We start from the raw sequence: 21,204 nt of genomic DNA, 5'->3' as shown, positions 1-21,204 counted from the left end.
TGCTTCATGTTACTTAACAATTTGTGGATAACATGTTATGCCCATAGTGCTTGAATTTAATTTATTTGAATGGCATATTTATTCAAGTTGTTTCGGTTTAAAAACCAAACTATTGCACCTATTTTTAAAATATTTCTTTGGGGACAATCTGGAAGTATATCTTTACAAATAAAAAGAAAATTTAAAATTGTTTAAACAATGGCTGAGTTCTTAAACGTCGAAATGAGAACTTCTTTGATTTTTTGAAGGCGGTTAAAAATTTTACAAATGTACAAATTGTGATACAACCATAAAGTGATTTTGAGCGGGTGTGACTAGGAAGCTTTCAACGCAACTATCAAAAATACGAACAGCAAGCAAAAAAAATTAATGAACTACTAAATTCGATAAAGATCGTTCGATTAAAATGATATTTTTTACAGGTATCGACCAGCGATTCGGGTAAATACGTATGCAACCTGGTGGACCCGTACACAGGCGCTGTGGTGAAGGCAGTGTACACCAGCCTGGTGGTGATAGGGGCGCCGAGGATCACACTGCGCCCACAGACACAGATCGTGCGGCCCGGACAGTCGCCCACGGTCGAGTGTGTGGTGGAAGGAGACAACATCTTGGAAGTAGTGTGGAATCCGTACCACAGATCACCGTCCAAGTATGAACTATTCAACATTATTTCCAGTCGACTTAGGGACCGTTGTACTATCCGTGATTGTGTTGTTATGGCTCTAATCATACCGGCAAATTGCAAGCGATTTCACAACGAGGCGAACGTGCTTGTCTAGTGTAATAAGACTTATAAGATTACATGGCCATGGCTGAAACAACGGCCCCATAGTCCTAAACACGTTTAAAGTCGCAGACAACGATGAGATTAGCACTCGTACATCTTCTGACCTAGTTACGATCGTCTTTTTATTACTTCTACCTAAGCTTTAGATTACAATAGATATCTATAACATGCTTTAAACTGCTCGGTTACTCGATTCATTAAAAATATTTTGTCAATCAAAATTGACGTCCGCTACTTACTGTAATTAATCAGTATCATCATCACATGAATGCGATCCGTTGCTTTTTCATATTATTAAAGTTATTCTACTTCTTTACAGCCGAGTTGAAATTCGAGGGTCTACTTTAATTTTCCACCGAATTGAAATTGAAGACGCCGGAAAATACGAATGTTTCGCGCGCAACAAGTACGCCAACATCAGTGCCATCGCTGAAGTCGTCGTAACCGGTATGTAGCGGTCATAATTTTGTTTTATATTTAATCGACGTCAAGCACGTAGTTAACAGTACAAAAACACTTTTCGTCGTGCTAGGTGAGAGCTAGCAAGTAAATTTTATCGATATCGACTTTGTGAAATTTGCCTCAATAATTATATACCAAATATAATATTCATAGAATCGGCTTACAATCGATATCGGTAAAAAACGATGTTTCGTGCTGGGTGTTATAATTTTTCGCTTACACACAAGACTGTACAGGTCGCACTTGTAAGGCACCTGTTATTTGTCGGCGAGCACACACACAAGAGCACAGATACAGATCTAGTGCAAATGTAAACGCTTGTGAGTATTGCATGATAAATGAACGTTGTTAGAGGAGAGCGATCGGACGTCGTCGCAGTCGCACGATAACGAACAGTACGCGCACTCCGGGGCGGCGGTCCACCTGAGCTGTAACGTGACGCGGCCGAGCGCGCACGTACAGTGGACCAAGGACGGGCGGCCGGTACCTCGCTCGCGACAGAAAACCGACGGCTCGCTATTCATCAAACTGGCACAAAAGTCGGACAGCGGCCACTACGTATGCACCATCCGCGATCAGTACGGACGACGCAGTAGCAATTACATCAACCTGCATATAGAGGGTCAGTTGTGCATTGAGTAGCTTCAAGTTTCAGGCGTTAGGACCTCTCTTCTGTGCTTAACAATGCTAATTCAATAACCCCGAAATGCTTGCAATTAAATTTCTATATTGCAATACGTTTGTTAATAATTTTTACTTCTACGTAGTTTATCCTAGTACATGTTTCATGTATACCTTTAGGTGTTCGGGTTGAATAAAGTAGGACTCCTTTAGTGTATCATTTTCTTTGGTCGTTAACACATAGATATAGAGTACGATTTTCATAAGAAAATTAATTAAATATAAAAAAAAACAAAGCTAAGTCACTTTTCAACATTTGTCCTGTTGATGTGGTGACGTCCTGAAATCAAAAACAGTAGACACAACCCAAGCAAACTGTAAAACAGTCATTCAGGCGACTTCTATGTGACCGAGACTATATTAAAATAAATCTGAAAGACTAAAATTACAATGTAAGTTGATGAAATTTTTCGCTCGCAAAGGTATTGAGTGCTTGGACAACGAGTTCCGTTGCTATGACTCAAGCGGTTGCATAGACGAAGCGCTTCTGTGCGACGATTTCCAAGACTGTAGAGATAACAGCGACGAGTACACATGCCTCAACCGGCAGGGACGTTATGCCGACGGGGACTGGGAGTTCATCGATAATTACATCCCCGCCACCGGTAAATCGGGCTCCGGGTGTGTGGCGGGTATTTGTTTGGGGGGCCTTGTTCAATGTGCCTCGGTTGGATTAGCCCATGTCCAAATCTATGAGCCTGCTGAGATACAAAAGTTTCGGGAAAGAAAGACAATTTTGTTGAAACTGAAGTTTAGGAATTTTTTTTTATGTTTGTCAAAGTTAAAACTTGCAGGTCTTTAAAAAAAACAATATTACACCTGGTTGGATTATAAGGTAGGTGAGGTGTAAAATCCCAGTATGGCCCAGTTTTAGAAAATGTCAGTTACATTATTTCAATTATTGTAATTGTATGCACAAAGAGCTGGTGATAAATACCATTTGTTCCACGCTCGCCACCATTTTCTCTATATCTTGAATGACGGTGCTCCTTAATAATATGCTTTATCTTTACTACATTGCTTTTATACTATTTTGCTTTTATAAATACGTTGTTGTGAAAAATTATGTTTACATGACCACGAATGAGGTCGAATGACACAATAGACACATATTGTGTACTTGTTCAATGTTGGATAGTATTTCAAACAGTTCCATCAGAATTTCTGATTAGCGGGCTATAATACACCGGTATATTTGAATAAAGCCCAAATGACTTGTTTCTGAAAAGGTAGAATACCTATTTTAAAGATGTAGATTACGTTGTTATTTTTATACATTATTAATAATATCATTAAATGTGCTGTCAATATTAAAATAATTCTTATTACCACCATTATGTGTGTGAATTTTACATTCTAAATAAAGTTGGGTTTTTGTCCTCATCTACCTTGTTACAGTAAGGTTAGTTTTATATGTCACAATATTTAAAAGTAAACACATCTACATTAGAACGCACAAAACACCCAACCAGTATTTTGTATGATTACAGAAATTACTAAATTGTCTTTTAACATGCAATTTTTTAGCACTATTTAGAAAGTATTAACTTATGGCTCACATATATGGACGTGTTTATTGTTGGTAAAAGAAGGAGTTTGTCTCAGCGTTTGGTTTTTTTTTCTATTTACATTTTACATAGATTTTAGATTACATAATAAACCTGATTATGTAGTGTTTGTAACGTTTGTGCTGTAGTTTGTGCTAATTTTTTGCTTCGTATTTGCATGACTCTCCTGCAGTGTATCCATTACTGTAAATTAGAAATATTAACAAATATCTTCCCAGTTTTTGTCTAATTATAAGTAAAACCAGTATGTATGTACTACAATCTAATAATAGAAACGGGTAAATATTTGTTAACACTTCCAATACTAGGGAGAATACTCCTACACAGACTATCTCTTATTGTAATATAAATAAATATTGCATATCGTCATTTAGGGCAGTTTTGATAGATGATACAAATTACGCGTACATCTCGACTTCCTCTTTTATCAATATGTTATTGTTATATGATGGATATAATTATAAAAAAAATATTACAATATAAATTCTTCATCTATTTTTAGCGCTACTTTGGCTTCGGAGTCTATACTAATAGTATAAAATTTACAAACAAACAAACACACATCACGCATTTATTCTATTATTATGCAGAGGCGCAACCAGAGCACTCAGTTTTTGCCAAATGCGTGTATGTGTTTTCGGAAAATTTTACGTATCAATATTATAATTTTTAGATGAATAATTAATTTTCTAAAGATGGAGATACCAGAATACTAATTAAAGTTGTAACAATAAAAATATACCCACGAAATTATATGAAAAAGCAAACCACACTTAAATATTTTAAATCAATATCACCCTAAGGACGGTATTTTAATTTCCCTATACAACGATTTATTTACACAAATTCATTGTCTCATATCTCAAAAATGAACTTGAGATGGTCTGAGTAGGTCGTAGAAAGTATTTTTTTAGGTGGCGGTTTTGTGAGTAGATTGTAATCGCTTTAGTTAGTATAATTTTACACGTGCGTTGCTTTATAATTTATTTATTTTATTACTCTTAAGTATGTACCTTAATACATATAGCTTAGTATTATGTAATGTGAAAACCTGATTACTCTCTTGATCATAACCTTTATTGTTATGGCCTGTATACATTTACGCTATACTGGTTCCGCAGCCGTTTAACCTGCTGGTGGTTATGGCGTCCAATCTGCCAGGAAATGCGCCTTTGCACGAATGTATCAAAACGTACATCTCATTCAAAGCACAAATAAAACCTTATTTTATTTTTTCTATTTCGAGCCTTATTTGTTCGGATCTAGCGTATAGCGTAGTGTGCAGATTGTGCCGTAAAGCTTATGATACAAAAATGGTAATCAAAAAACGAGTATCTGTGGAGGTTGTAAGAAAAACGATAGGGTTGCTATTACAAAACGAGGGCTATTTGTTTAAGTTTTTGTAGATAAAAATATATTAGAATTTTTATTATTATATTATTTATTATAACTGTTTTGTTTATATTTTCGAGATTTTATTATCAAAGAGCACGTAAATTTATAACGTACCTAGTCAAATATATAAAATATACTATTATCTGTATAACACGAAGATCATGGTCCCAATATTTAAGTAAGATCAGTAGTACCCAACTGTTGAAAAAAAAAACTATTTGTTCTAAAATATTATGAAATAACTTTATTTTCTCATCTAAGTACGTATTTATAATACATACAAGGTCAGCACTAAAAAATATGAAAGTTTTCTTCCAACGTCGGATTTAGCACTTTGACGTGGAAGTCCTTATATTATTGCTATTTCATTACATGTGCTTGGGTGCTTAGTATAAAAGGTAACAGTCAACGCGATGCGCTTGCGTTTAAAAGTCACACCGACCGATAACATAAAAGTAAAAGAAATGTCTAAAACATAGTTGTGGAAAAATTGTAGGTCCCCGTGACGAAGGTTCGGCGTCTAAAGTGTCCATCGATCAGCCCCGGAGGCCTTTCAGGGTAGGTGAGAACGTCAACGTGCTCTGCAGGGCGAAGGGAGTCAACGTTAAATGGGAACGTTACGGAACCAACGAATACGTCGACTCAAGAGTGAGTAAAGAATTATGTTATTTTTAAACTGACGTCAAAATAAGAAGCTGTTCTTAAATCGTATTTTCATAACGTATGCTCGGCAATGGCTGTTTTAAAACCTGTTGTATGATGTAGAATTAGATCAAGTTATTTGAAACAAAATATAAACCGACTTCCGTCCTATCTCTATCCTCCCTTTTCTTTCCAAAGTTTTCGAGCGCTTAATTCATTCTCAACTCTCTGATTACCTCTATCAAAATTCACTTCTTAACCCCTTCCAATCCGGTTTTCGCCCTGTCCACAGTACCACTACAACCCTCACTCATATTACGGATGATATTCGATCGGCCATGGATCAAGGCAAACTGACAGTCTTAGCCCTGCTTGACTTCAGCAATGCTTTTAATACGGTTGATTTCGATGTGCTCCTTTCCGTGTTATCTTCACTTAATATCTCCTCAACTGCAATTGATTGGTTCCATAGCTACTTGGATGGACGCCGGCAGCGGATATGTGTTGATGAAAAATCTTCGTCCTGGTGCTCCGTATCTGCTGGCGTACCGCAAGGCAGTGTTCTTTCTCCCTTACTCTTCTCCATATTTATTAACTCTATCACGCGTATAATCAGTTCTTCCTACCATCTATATGCGGATGATCTCCAAATATACTCCCAAGCTCCTCTCAATGAAGTGAATGATGCTGTCTTAGCAATTAATAACGACATTGGAAGCATTTGTGAATGGAGTAAGCAGTACGGACTGGTGATAAATCCATCTAAAACCCAGGTCATTATTGTCGGCAGCCCTAGGTTGATATCCAAGTTGAACTGGTCACTTATAACACCCGTGACCTGTAATGGTACAAGTATTCCCTATAGCGACACGGTAAAAAATCTGGGGATATACATTGACAAATCTCTTTCTTGGGGTCCTCAACTCCAAGAGGTGAGCAGGAAGTTATTTGCCTCGGCTGGGGCCTTGCGTAGATTGCGTAATTTTCTACCCATCACCACGAGAATATGTCTAGCTCAATCCCTTCTACTCCCCATCCTAGATTATGCGGATGCCAGTTATCTTGATCTTACTGAGGGACAATTGAATAAGCTTGAGCGTCTTCAAAATTTTTGTATAAGATTTATATTTGGACTACGCAAGTATGATCACGTATCCGAGTTTCGCTCTAAGCTCAAGTGGCTTCCTATACGGCTTCGTCGGAATACTCATATTCTCTCTCTTCTTTACACAATACTTTTTAACCCTCTCTCACCCCCATATCTCAAAAATCGTTTTGAATTCCTTAATGATACACATTCTAGATCCTTGAGGTCATCGGAGAATTTAAGACTGAAAATCCCAGTGCATACCACCAGATTCTTCGATAGCTCTTTCACTGTACAAGCTGCTCGACTTTGGAATGCTCTGCCAGTTACGTTGAGGAGGGCAAAATCTTTGCCTATCTTCAAAAAACAGATAAAAGAGCATTATCTCAAGTTAGATGAAGACATTGCTAATGTATAGGTCTATTATTTCATTTTTATATATACTTAGTCTGGCCATAAATACTGTTACACTTAATTATAAAAAAATATTACATTTGAATTTCGAATCTGTCATTTTTATACGATTGTTCATTGTGTTTTCTCATTTTGGCGCCAATACATTGTAAAATATTTTGCGATATTAAAATGGTGTGGGGTGATAAAGAGAACCGAATCGCTGTGATAGCATTACACAAAGTAGGTATGGAGCCAAATGCAATTTTTAAAACTCTCCATACACTTGGTATTAGTAAAATGTTTGTGTACCGGGCTATTAATAGGTACAATGAGACCTCCTCTGTTTGTGACAGAAAAAGATCTGGCCGTCCACGTAGTGTTCGTACGAAAAAGGTGGTCAAAGCAGTAAGGGAAAGAATTCGAAGAAATCCTGTCCGAAAGCAAAAGATTTTATCTCGGGAAATGAAGATAGCACCTAGAACCATGTCGCGTATTTTAAAAGATGACTTAGGACTTGCAGCCTATAAGAGACGCACTGGCCATTTCTTAACTGATAATTTAAAGAAGAATAGGGTGGTAAAATCGAAACAACTACTGAAGCGGTACGCAAAGGGAGGTCACAGAAAAATTTTGTTTACGGATGAGAAAATTTTTACAATTGAGCAACATTTTAACAAACAAAATGACCGTATTTATGCTCAAAGCTCTAAGGAAGCTTCCCAATTAGTCGACAGAGTGCAACGTGGACATTATCCGACTTCAGTGATGGTTTGGTGGGGTGTTAGCTATGAAGGAGTGACTGAGCCATATTTTTGTGAAAAAGGTATCAAAACATCGGCACAAGTGTATCAAGATACCATTCTTGAGAAGGTAGTTAAGCCCCTTAACATCACCATGTTCAATAACCAAGTATGGTCCTTCCAGCAAGACTCGGCGCCGGGTCATAAAGCTCGGTCCACGCAGTCTTGGTTGGAATCGAACGTTTCGGACTTCATCAGAGCTGAAGACTGGCCGTCGTCTAGTCCCGATCTTAATCCGCTGGATTATGATTTGTGGTCAGTTTTAGAGAGTACAGCTTGCTCTAAACGCCATGATAATTTGGAGTCCCTAAAACAATCTATACGATTGGCAGTGAAGAATTTTCCCATGGAAAGAGTGCGTGCTTCTATTGATAACTGGCCTCATCGTTTAAAGGACTGTATTGCAGCCAATGGAGACCACTTCGAATAAGCTTTTTATATTTTTAATTGTTTTATATTTATGTATTAAACTGACACACTGTAAAAGTAATAAATGTTATTTGCAGTTAACAATTTTCTTTTTTCTTTATTACAATATTTATGGCAAGACTAGGTATATATATATATATTTTATATTTTTATATCTATGTATATGTGTTTGTTTTTTTTTTTTTGCAATAATTGTATTTATTTATACGTATGTATAGTATTTGTATTTGTGTATAGTACTTTTTTTCTTATCTTTAAGTAAGTAATTAGTTATATCCTTCGTACGCCTTATGCTGCCCCTTATTATTCCGTTTTCTCTTATATCCATCCCATGGTTGTCTGTAAGAGATTGCCTTGTGCGATAAGACCGCCATTTGTACTTTTTTCTCTTTTCTTCTTACATTATTTTTATCCATGGTGTACAATAAAGTGTAAATAAATAAATAAATAAATAAATAAACATTATTATTAAGTATACAATATTACATTTATTCCTGCAGACTTATGGAGATGGTGCAATGCTTATCATCAATGGCGTACAGGAGTCCGACGCGGGCATCTACCGCTGCATAGCAACAGGGCCCTATGGAACTTATTACGATGATTTTAATCTAGAAGTCGAACCAAGTAAGTTTCTTAACCGTTATTATTCTGTTTTCTATTTGAATACGGTCGAACATACTCATGGTTTTTTTAATTTTTAAAATATTTTTTACAGCAGTGGTCATTATGGATCTGTTTTTTTTTTTCATATACTTTAGCATAAACATAAATTAAATTAATACGCTCCTGGATCCAGTATGCCTTTTGACACTTGTGGAATCATATCATTCAGATTAGAGGCGACTTGTACACATTATCGATAGCCTGTTTCTCGTATCATATTGGCTACTGAAACACGGGCAAGCTTTGTGTACACTAGTTACCAAACCTTCGGCCGTTTAAACATGAAGAATTTCTATAATTATTTCTTATGTTTACGCGAATGTTAGACATTTAAATTAAACAATTTTGCGGATATTATCGCGGTTTTAATATTTTACTTTTCTCCCGACGTTCCGAAAACTTTGCACATGATCACGGGGGAGACTGAGGTGTTGTTCATCCGCGAAGTCAGTTACAATATCTACCTACATTTTACAAAAATACAACTTTTGGCATTTAAATGAAGACTCTGTGCACTACTTACAATGATGCCATACCATCAGTCAGTTGGACGTGTAAATATAATACTATGACTTATGCATTATCTATAGGTAGCAGTGGTCCGATATACCCAGACAATAGGGACAGCCCGTGGGCGGAGTACACCGCGCGGCTCTCGGACTCTGTAGACCTGCCGTGCAGACACAACCTTGAAGAACCGGCCGCTGTTGAGTGGAAGAGGGAGTTCACCCCGTTACCAGCCGACGTCAGATCTAACCAAGTGAGCGATGGTTTATTTTAAACAAACACGCATTCACATATATCACGCCTCTGTATCCGTAGGTATAGGCAGAGGTGCAATTGAGGCACCCTCGTTTCTCCTTGTGTGGTTCAGACTATAATGTGACAAGGGCAAGACTATCGCTTTTTAGACTATGAACTGATACTGAGATTAAAAGTCAACAATACTTCGGCCGACCCGGGATTTAATCCCGAGATCTTCGATTGGAATAATGGTACTGTGCATGCAGTACAACTATGCAATCGAGGAAGTCATTCATCAATTGTGCATTATCTTCTATTGCGTATTTTTATTACGCTTCTATCAAAACGCTCTATGAATTTTATTGTTTACTGCGATATATATTCAAAATGCACACGGTGTAACACGATATACTGTTCAGTTGAAGCAGATGCAGTATAAATGATGATTATGCCTCGCCAGTCGACACAATTATGCCTGTTCGAAATCCGATATACAAAGCTGAACCCGGAATGACAGTTAATTTATGTTATTGCAGCCGATTCTCCACCTGGAACGTGTGACGGAAGCCGACGCGGGCATCTACGTGTGCCGCGCCACAAACTACATCACCACTGTCGAGTCGCGCGCCGTGCTGCGCGTGGAGGGCGTGGTGCCCAGGTTCGACGGCTCCGCTTGGCTCTCTCTGCCCTCTCTCAAGGACGCTTACAAACAGTTCGACATCGAAATATCGTTCAGACCAGCTGGTAAGATATTGAGTAATTCAGAGTGCCAGATCTACGTTGAAATAATCAAGTTGACTGTTACAGCATAGGATGAAAAATATATTATAGTTGTATTCTTATAACATGTCAGTAATCAGTATTATGATTAAACTATTAACTTCATACAATTTTACAGATCGCGACGGACTGATCCTGTACAACAGCCAAAACGCAGGCAGGACCGGCGACTTCATTGCGCTGTCGTTGATGGACGGCATCCCGCGATTCTCGATGGATTCTGGAGCGGGTTCGATATCCGTGGAGGGCGACCGACCGCTGGTACTCAACGCGTGGCACACAATCCGCATCAGCAGGACCAATTCCAGATGTGAGTTTCCTGTGTATTTCATTGCCATTATGTTAATAATTAAGAATAAACAACTACATCACTCCTTTCAATTTATTTAGCTTAATCGATCCAAATATCAATTTTGATTTTTAAACTAATTGGGTAATTACAGTGACCATGGACGTGGACAACACCGGACCGTTCAACAGAGATTTTGCCGAGCAGTGGACTTTGCTTGAACTGGAGCAACCAATGTACATCGGTGGCGTGCCAGACTTCGACCAACTGCCCGCGGAACTTGCCGGATCCTCTGGGTAAGTGGCACTTATGAATACCGGCGTTTTAGACAGAACCATGCCCAAAGTCCAGGTATTAGAAGTCTTGACTGTACCATAAATAATAAATATGAATTATAAATAATGGCCTAATTCAACCCAACATTGTCATGAGTCACCATGAGGGTTTTACACCTTGTATTTGGAAAATGTATGCCATTATGAAACCATTGTTCTAGTTTTGTGGGTTGCGTGAGCATGCTGATACTGGGCCGCGAAGAGAAGAACATAATGCTAGACAACCTGGAGCAGTACCGCGTCAGCGGCTGTGACTCGTGCTCGCCCAACCTGTGCCTCAACAGCGGCGTTTGTCAGGTAATATATTCCACTAGACGTAAGACGTAGACGGAAGTTATTCCATTTCACTTTTATATGTTGAAAGTAATAAAATTGTATCAGGGCCATAGAGTGCACCTGTGTATTGCGCATACACTTGTGCGCTGTTTCCCGCGTGCCTAGCTGATCTCTGTTAAAATTGGCTGCTTTGGCCAAAATTCAGCTAGAAGTGATTAATTCACTGTAGATCATTTTAAATAAAAACAAACCGTCTCTCTGCACAGAACTAAACTGATATAAATTACATAAGCATTTCTTTACACTTAACTGTCAAACTCATGACGACCGTGCAATGACCAGGAGGCGCGCAATGAACTCGGGTACATGTGCATATGTGCGCCCGGTTTCGCCGGGTTGAACTGCGACCGCACCGGTGAGGCGTGCCGGCCCGGACTCTGCGGCCCGGGCAAGTGCGCCGACACCGTCGACGGATACAAGTGCGCATGCCCCGTCGCTTATACCGGCAAAAAGTAAGTATCCTTGTGAAACTAAATGTTATAGTTATCAGAAGCAGGGTGGGTGTCGCTCCAAGTGGTCATAAACAGATATATATGTACATAATATAATTGCTGGAACTTTAGGAACAATTCTGTCATACATGATTGTTATAACTTCAACCCTTTACGTGACCCCTATGAGGAATAATTTTCCCCTTTTTGTAATATTTTTAATTGATGTTCTGCTCCTATTGCTATAATAAAACCTTTCTTGATAAATGGGCTCTCCAACACTAAAAGAATTTTTCAATTCGAACCAATAATTGAGATAAGATTACTGCGTTGAAACAAATAAATGAACAAACTCTTCAGCTTTATACAGTACGTATAGATTACCCTCAATTTACCTTAACAATTTTACGAAATTGATTATCTAAAAAAAATATTATTATTTAAACAGCTGCGAAGTAAGACAGTCGATCGAGTACCCAGCCTTCACGGGCAGCGCGTACTTGGCGATCAAACCGCCAGTTACATCCCGCTTACTAAACATGTCGATGAAAGTGAAACCCACCCAACCTGTCGCTGACGGCATCATAATGTACTGCGCGGAGTCCTCGCGAGGTTACGGCGGCTTCACATCCCTAGCGGTCCGAAATGGAAGACTAGAGTTCCGTTACGACCTCGGCGGAGGTGAGTTGACATTCTTATCGATAATCGATCTTAATTAACCTATATAGTAAGCATCCCTAATCGCCTACTATAAATATAAAACTGAACTATTTGGTACTCTTTCATCGTGGAAACTCGATGGTGTGGTGTGATAGATTACATCGTGGGTTCAAAAGGATAACTAGGGAAACTGTTCACAAACAAAGTTTGTTTCTAATATCTTAACAATCTTTACCGTATGCGACGTAATAAAAAATCTCGGAAACACAGTAAAAGTTTACTTTATTATAGGAAGCAACCCAGTGGTCCTGACCAGCAACAGGACATTGCCAGCGAATGAATGGACTGACGTTCACGTCGCACGCTTCGGCGGCTCCGTGTCGCTCAAGATCAGCAATCAACCCATCTACGAACGAAGGCTGGACAGACCTTCCGAGGTGCGTTTCTGTACAAAGTTTAAAGCCAGTTTTGGTGTTGACGGTACAAAATTAAATTGCATCCATGCAATATTAGTTGCAAGGATACTTTTGATTACATTTCACATTCATTCTACAAATTAATCTTACGTATTATTTCGATAGACCCTGAAATTCGAAACGCCAATGTTCGTCGGCGGCGTCGATGACTCTATCGTGCTCAATAACAACACGGGCGTCACTGGAGGATTCAGCGGTTGCATTAGAGATGTAAGTATTAATATCACATCAAACCTTCAATTAGGTCTCGGTGATTGTACAATTATATTATTAGTTTAAAAAAATTACCAGGAACCTACGTTTTTTAAGTCTAGAAAATAGCCTATATTGTATCACTTCATGACGTTAACCGTTGTTCGTCCATCTGAGCTTTTTCCACACAAATATTTATGATTCTGGAAAAAATGAAGTCTATAAACCATTTATGCGAAAATTGGCAATACGCTGGTCTTCCAATAATTATAATATGGGGTATTAATATTTTCACCTAAAAATACAAGAATAATCATTGAAGGATGTAAAGTCAGTCAATTTGCGCTAGGCCTAGCTAGTGAATAAAGCCGAAAACCTCTGGATAAAAAAACCTCAAACCCCGTCCTCAGCCATGGAGTAGTATAATACATCGTTTACACTAGGTGTTCATTCCCGTTACAAGTTCCTAAATCACTATAGGAATCCATAGCACCATAAATACATCCATAGATGAAGCCAGCGCCATTTATCTAAAAAAATAAAATATTTACTACGAGGAAAATTACTAGAATTAATAACCTACATGTTAAACTAGGTTATGTCTGTCCATGTGCCAAAAATCATCTAATTCCGTACAGCTGTGCTGCAATACTCCTGACAAATCATATAGGAATTATAACATTTGATTTTGTTTCAGGTGATGATAAACAGACTGGCTGTTGACATCGTGAACTCTTCGATCCAGTCCGCCAACGTGCGTGAGTGCAGTAATTACGAACGCGGCGATATACCCGATGTAAGATTCGTTGCTATACTTCAGCACAGTATCGGTTTGACGCAATGAGCAAGAGTCGCTCGGCGCCAACTTAACCACGTCGTAATGTGCTGGTTCTGTTTCGAATACAGTTTGTTGAGTTCATATTAACATCTATATTATTCGAACTGTGCTACTTAGGCATCTAGTTCACTTACGTGCTCTTATTAATATTATGTATATAGAGAATTTTAATTCGTCTCATAGGATTCCTGCGCAATACAACAAATGGATACTCACTTAAAATAATACTCTATTTAGCATGGACTTTATTTTAAAATAAATTTATATATCTATCTCTTATTGTAAACGCCCGTATTCTTGGTATTGTGAACAGACTGACGTCGGCTGTCAGTGCTACAACGATGGTACTTGTCCCAACGACTCCACAACGTGCGTGTGCCCGCCCGAGTTTACCGGAAGGAAATGTGAGACTCGTCTCGCGTTGCCGATAATCTCTTCGCGGATGACGCCCACGGACCCTTGCTCCCATCGACCCTGCCGCAACGGGGGCATCTGTCGCCCGGACCTCAGGAACCGCATGAACCACACCTGCGACTGCCCGCTCGGTTTCGCCGGTGCTTCCTGTCAGATGCGTGAGTAATCAATACCTTAGCAGTGTATAACACAACCTACCATTTTACTGAAATTAATAACTAACGGTATATTTGTCATTCAATTTGATAGAGAATAGAAAATTCATTGAATATAAAAAAATGTGGGATAGTGACTACTGATTGTTTTTTATGAATCACGCGAATTCGATGAGTTTGCATTTAAAGAAAAATGTTTTTAGCTCTGGAACTGTTGGAGAGCGTCGGGTTCAACGGCAACGGATACATAGAGCTGCCGTCGCGGCTGCTGCGCTACGACATCCTGCACATGGAGCCGGCGCTGATCGCGCTCGCCATCCACACCTACAACGACGGCGTGCTGCTCTACCAGCGGGAGGTGAACGCGACCATCGGCACCGGCGACTACGTGCTGCTGCGAGGTAACATGTTAATGCAACTACTATTGTTCAACCACGGCCGTACTCAGGCGAGGGACGAGGCAGAGACCCCATCTCCACCTGAATTAAACACAAATCTATTGTTTTGTATGTATGTTGCGTTGAATTATTGGGATAACTTATATAAAATTTCCGCATAATTATTATCCACATATTATGGTAAGGATAATAATGAATTGTTCTGGTTGCAGTGGTGGATGGTTACGTAGAACTCGAGTGGGACATGGGCAGCGGCATGTCGAACATTCTGATCGACTCTGTCCTGGTCAATGACGGTGAACGCCATCAGGTACGCACAGAGAACGCTTATTGTCTCATATGATCACGGTTACGTCTACGATGATGTAAATGTATTTACCTAACTATATTAATTCAAACTCATAGAAATTTTAGTTATTGTCTGGCTTGAGTAAAGTCCATAAATTATAAACATTATTATTTATAATAAAATTTGAGTTGTACAATGTAGGTAGATATTGTAACTTTGACTGTCTGGATGTTCAACAACTCAGTTTCCACTGGTGATCATGAAGGCTGCAGTCTTCGAAACGTCGGTTGAAAATTATAATATAAAAAACTGCTATAAAATTCGTAAAATAATTGTATTAATGTATGTACACAGAAAATCATGAATTATCCTATATTACCATATTAGCCCATACTATAAAATAAATAAATAAAATACTCTATCACGTAAACGAACAAAATTGCACTTATTTACGCTAAAACAAGTTATATAAATAGATTGTTACGAAATTTAATCAATCATATAACTTCGGACATTCTAAATTGGTAATCAAATTAATAAAAAGAAAGTACCAGGTAAAGCAAAGAAGCCAGCTCGGGCTGGCAGGTAACTGGTACTGCTCACAGAAGACAACATTATCATATAACATGTTGTTTGCAGATCATAGTGAAGTTCTACGAGGACAAGCACGTGTCGCTGTCGGTGGACGGGTACACGAACACGGGCGACTCAACTGGCATAACGAGTGTCATGAACGCTGATTCCAATATTTACATTGGTGAGTGAATTACTGGGGCCTTATTCTCTATCCCGCACGTTATTGTGACAGTGCGTAACAAGCACGTAACACAACGCATCATGTTTAGGACTATAGAAATTTGACTTACAGAATACCATTCCATGCACATTTCTCTGAGATAACATGACACGGCCGCGTTACGCGTTTACACTATCATACAGAATAAGGGCCCTGGTATTTTATCTACAGTGGCGCCTTTACTGTTGTGACTGGCAGCAGGTCCTGGCGAGGGCTTTTTACCCGATTGCTGAAGGATAGTAATGGTCTTTATTTTGTGCCCCTCGCGAGCGCGACGTCCTCGGAGCGCGAGGTTCTAGGCGGTTGTCCTGTTCGCCACCTGTTATAGAATACATTAACAAAAAAGGTGCGCTTCATGGTGAGCGATTCGACTACACATAAACAGTAGAAATAATGGCGCCTAAACTTTGAAGTACAAAGGACTGCGTAGCATTCGGAGGCGCTCGTCATGCGAGTCAAACTGCGGTCTAACTTTACACACACACACACAAAACATCACGCATTCATCCCCGGAGGGGTATGCAGAGGCGCAACCAGGGCACCTAATTTTCGCCAAGCGTGTTCCGTCCCATGATGTGATAGGGGGCGAGCCTATCGCCATATCGGGCATAAATTCCAGACTACGGGCTTATACTGAGCAGAAAAACCCAAATATCTAACTTTAAGCATAACAATATGCCATTGATATCCAATATACAGTGTAATTTTGACATTGCGTTACTAAATGAAACCACATACTCGTCTTCACCTTTGCTGACATTGACATTGATTGACACCAAAAATCATCCATTAATAACGAATATTTTTTTCCAAAAATCTAAGTTTTACTTTTCTAATTATTTTATCATTTTGTAGTTTCATGCGAATAAGTGTATTTCTGACTGAAAGTATGATGATGCCGCTGTAACGAATTCTCTTAGAGTAGTGGTATTAGGACGCGTAATATTAAAATTACTTTTTATTAATATTTATTTTATTCGAAACTTACACTTTTTATTTTACATCGACGGCTCAAGTAACTTATTGTAAAGTGTTATATCCAAGTAGATAACTATATGGTTTCATTTAGTAACGCAATATTAAAATGACCCCGTATAACCTTATATATAATTATAAATAATAGTAAAACACGCACAAAAAACAAATGCATGCAAGTTTTTTGCATTACAGTTAATAATTAATAACAATCTTATATACATAAACAACGCCACGAACAACTCGCATGCCGCTCGCCTACTGATAAGCGATACAACTGCCTATAAACAGTAATAAAAGCAATATTACATTAAAGTATTGTAATATTCCAATTATGTAATTCTTTATATAAATTCTGAGGCGCGTTTTGTCAATTCCAGGTGGCATACCAGACGCTCTGAACGTGCTGAACAACTACCCGGGACTGTCGGGCTGTATCGAGCAGGTGGAGCTGATGGGCACGAGCCGCGGACTCAAAATCGGCCAGGTCGCTGTCGCCGGCAGAAACGCACAGCGATGCAGAAAGTAATCTATCTTACTATCATACTTATATTAGGAGAACGAAAGTTTGTGGAAATGTTTGCATGTTTATAAAAAAAGAGTAAACAGAAAAAATTTAAAGGTATTAGATGAAATTCGGTATAGGGGATTCCTGAATTTGGACAGGCTATTTTTATGTCCTGGTAATTTGTACCCATGGGAAACAATGGAACTTTTGAATATATTTTTTTAAAGAGATTAGAGAGCGTCTAGTAGTGCATACTATAATTATTGGGGTATAATAGCTGACAAACTTGAGCACACTATCGCACGATGATAGATTTTTTTTATAATACTTTTCATGGGTCAGGAAAAAATAATACGCCACAAATTGGCTGTTCAGACTTTCCGTGAAAACGAGAGTCCATTTTATGGCAGTCAATTCACACTTTCGCTATATTTTTCTACGTAATTTATTTTATTTATTTATATATGAACTACAGGGTGTTTTTTCAAAGTGTAGCCAATTTTTTACAAGAGGTTCAGAAACGGTAGTGTAGACGATTAACGAAATAAAAAATAACGATTTTTTTCAAAGAATTCAGTCCTATTGAGCCTAAAAAATAGAACACGCAGACAATGCGAAAGATTTTTATTAATAAATCAAGTCATTCATAAACATTCATAGCGATACCTAATTTTGACCTACGCACGCACACATCCAAAACATAACGGCGTTAATATCTGCGACACAGTTACCCAACTAATGCAGATATTTTCGAATATTGTATTTAAAAAATAAACTGTATTATTTATTCCAAATAAAGATTTATTATTATTATACGATAAGAAAGGCTCAAAAATATCAAACGCATGGGCCGCACCGTCCCGCCGCCCAGGGCTTTGACCGGGGCAGGCGCCGGTGCTGATCGCGATCTTCCCTATCTACCTACAACACCCGTGAGGCTTGATGTGATGCCATGATAAGCTCGGCCATCGAAGGTTTTCGAGTTTTTCGAGCGAGACCCTCGCGCTGACACCAATGAAGCAGCTAAACAATGCGGTGTTAACGAGTTTTACGTGTTTACTAAATTCTTCAGGGTATCACTCGTATTGTTGAAGGTTGATAGCAATTCCAATTTTTTAAATACGCCATAATAAAGTGGTTTGCGATTTTAAAATGTTAAAATAGTATTTAAGTTTTTATTTATTATGAAGGTCCTAAATCCGGTAAAAGTAAAGTACTATCAACTATGTCTAGGTAATACTTGTTATCAGAGTATGTGCCCACGTCTTAGGGGCCATTCAAGTATTACGTATCGCAATTTTTGAAGATTTTTGATCCCCCCTCCCCCCATGTAACGCGCCGTAACGTTTTCCTGTACGAACCCCCCCCCCCCCCTCCAAAGATTATGTAACTCTAAAGTGTCAATTTTTTTCTAATATTCACAAATATGTTGCGCAAAGTACCGGAAAGTCGCTAAAATACCTTTGATATTGTTTTTAACGCGTTGAACGGACCCCCCTCTCGCCCCTGTAACAAAACACCCCCTCCCCTCCAAATTGTGTTACGTAATACTTGAACGGCCCCTTGTCGCAAAGAAGTAAGTAGGCAAGGTTCGGTTTACGCGTTACGTAGCGTCGGCAATGTTCACATTGGCTTGTGTTTATCGTTGTATGTTTTTTATCAATGATCGCGCGTACTATAAATATTGACCATAAATCAAACTGTTTAGATATTTTGAAATGTAAATAACTTACTTATTAATATGTACGTAATTTTAAATATTTTAAATTTTATATTAGTCATCATATTATATATTTTAAATTTAATAAAAAATATGGATTCTCTTTGAAAAACACTCTGTATATCTCATTGCTTAGATAACATCGTGCAATATATAAGTAAAAATTCCAATTGCGAGTTTGAATATTTTTGATTGTATTTCTCGTTGAGAATTTCGATATTTTTTTCATATTGCCGTCGCACGGATGTAGACTCTCGTTTAAGTAAAGGTAAAATAACGATTTATGTTTAAGTACATTACTCAAACAAAATATTGTCGAATATGGTGCGACTGCTTAGTCGCATAAGTAATATATTTTGTCGCTCCTTACCAAGAAGTTGACGAAAATAGCATTAATAATGAAACAAGAGTAAACAACACGATGTTAACTAAGCTTTAGGTTGTACAGGCTCAATTAACAATTTGGTGAAAATAAACTAACACAATGGCGGAAACTCGTGTTAAGCACTAACAAAACATTAACATTGCACGCTGCTATGGATTCGTCAGTTCAATGTTCCCCGACGTGTATCCTTACTTCGAAGAGATCGATGTTTTCGAGTCGCCACCTCCTCGTTACTTCTTCAACTCTAAAATGGGACTCAACTCTAACATTAGCCTGCGAGTCCTTGTACCATCCGTAATGAGTTTCGTGTTTGTTTACATGAAAACGTTACATTATATCTATAATATTGACTTCTAAATAGGACATGCCAGGTGGGTGATCTAATGGCATTGTGCCAGCCAAATGTCGATAATTGCTATCGATATTTTTAGTGTTGCATGCTGTGTTTACATAATGAATATTATTTGCTATGAGTTTATTATCTTGGTAAAACACAATTTCTAAGAAAATTACCACCTAAATCAACAAAACAAGCGATTAATATTCAATAATAATATTTATTATGTTACATTATAATGTGCGTTATTTGTTTTGTAATTATCTTAATAATATAATCGTAAATACGCAGCCCTACAATAGTGAACTGATATCCAGTTAATAATACGCTTCCCGCTTATAATATAATAGACTCACAAGCATGCGTGGTGTAAAGATATTTACAATGTATATGCTAACAATAACATGGAGCGCAATAAATATAATTGTCCCTACGTATCATTTGTATGGCGCAAAATAATGTGTTTTATCTGTTTACAGTTTTCTACCTGATCGGATCTAGCTGACACAAACTATGCGAACGAATCTACGAAATCTCTACTCTCCTACACAACACGGAACAGCAAACTGCATTATGATATGATAATTATAGTCATGAATGTTTATCTGTTATGTCTAAAATGTGAACATACATTTGTTTGAAAATAGGTAGAGATTAACGAAATTGTTCTTTTAGTATTAAGTATAATTCAATCTGGACAATATGGCTAGTTTAGTTTATAAGTATGGTAATGTAATGAAATATCAAGTGATCGAATAACATACAATGTTGAGTGTATGCTGCAACGGGGTGCTCGCCAGAGTCGCATTGGTGCCATAAGTTTCGAAAGTAACGTTAAATATTACAGTAGATAGGAAACTATTAAACTAATATAAATACGATGCATTATCTTGTTTCCATTTTGAATATTCGCTTATTCGCGAAGCTTGCACTTGTCGAGCGCTATCGTTAATTTACTCTCACAATAAGTTAGTGACTGCATCCAGTGGTATGTACCTCGAAGTGCCAAAATATGTTCGAATGCTACATGCTTATGTTTACCACTGCCATTTTGTTTACACTTATTATAGATAGGCGTTTATACCCATCATAATCGCTTTGTGAGCAACGAACTATTTTAAGTACTTTTCGTTTACTTTTATAATAATAATATGTATATTGTTTCTCGTCATAAACGCGGTGGCATTTAATTTTAACATTATTCTCTCGTTATCATCGGTTGTTACCTTA

The 21,204-nt window shown here is 38.1% G+C and overlaps 1 protein-coding gene across 29 annotated transcripts in view; it reads left to right on the top strand.

Annotated features, from left to right (window-relative positions):
• LOC115455742 (basement membrane-specific heparan sulfate proteoglycan core protein) overlaps positions 1 to 20,710 on the top strand; it is a 204,384-nt gene extending 183,674 nt beyond the window's left edge. For 26 of the 29 annotated variants that reach the window (XM_037444079.1, XM_037444078.1, XM_037444090.1 and 23 more), the window contains 22 exons: positions 423 to 652; positions 1,110 to 1,237; positions 1,605 to 1,874; positions 2,356 to 2,538; positions 5,393 to 5,544; positions 8,751 to 8,877; positions 9,507 to 9,676; positions 10,197 to 10,404; positions 10,559 to 10,750; positions 10,884 to 11,025; positions 11,226 to 11,361; positions 11,683 to 11,852; positions 12,280 to 12,512; positions 12,783 to 12,928; positions 13,073 to 13,177; positions 13,857 to 13,955; positions 14,311 to 14,569; positions 14,770 to 14,967; positions 15,177 to 15,274; positions 15,893 to 16,010; positions 17,405 to 17,549; positions 20,454 to 20,710. In XM_037444079.1, coding sequence (XP_037299976.1) covers positions 423 to 652; positions 1,110 to 1,237; positions 1,605 to 1,874; positions 2,356 to 2,538; positions 5,393 to 5,544; positions 8,751 to 8,877; positions 9,507 to 9,676; positions 10,197 to 10,404; positions 10,559 to 10,750; positions 10,884 to 11,025; positions 11,226 to 11,361; positions 11,683 to 11,852; positions 12,280 to 12,512; positions 12,783 to 12,928; positions 13,073 to 13,177; positions 13,857 to 13,955; positions 14,311 to 14,569; positions 14,770 to 14,967; positions 15,177 to 15,274; positions 15,893 to 16,010; positions 17,405 to 17,549; positions 20,454 to 20,475 — 3,531 coding nt within the window. In that variant the 3' untranslated portion in view covers positions 20,476 to 20,710. Of the gene's footprint in view, positions 1 to 422; positions 653 to 1,109; positions 1,238 to 1,604; positions 1,875 to 2,355; positions 2,539 to 5,392; positions 5,545 to 8,750; positions 8,878 to 9,506; positions 9,677 to 10,196; positions 10,405 to 10,558; positions 10,751 to 10,883; positions 11,026 to 11,225; positions 11,362 to 11,682; positions 11,853 to 12,279; positions 12,513 to 12,782; positions 12,929 to 13,072; positions 13,178 to 13,856; positions 13,956 to 14,310; positions 14,570 to 14,769; positions 14,968 to 15,176; positions 15,275 to 15,892; positions 16,011 to 17,404; positions 17,550 to 19,801; positions 20,010 to 20,453 lie in introns of those variants that run through there. The other 3 variants (XM_030184415.2, XM_037444084.1, XM_037444092.1) reach the window with 3 other exon arrangements.
• The last annotated feature ends 494 nt before the right edge of the window (positions 20,711 to 21,204 follow it).

This window comes from Manduca sexta, chromosome 27 (assembly GCF_014839805.1).
Source record: "Manduca sexta isolate Smith_Timp_Sample1 chromosome 27, JHU_Msex_v1.0, whole genome shotgun sequence".
NCBI lineage: Eukaryota > Metazoa > Arthropoda > Insecta > Lepidoptera > Sphingidae > Manduca > Manduca sexta.
Note: the sequence above shows the minus strand (reverse complement) of the source record. Positions and strands in the feature narration are given on the sequence as shown.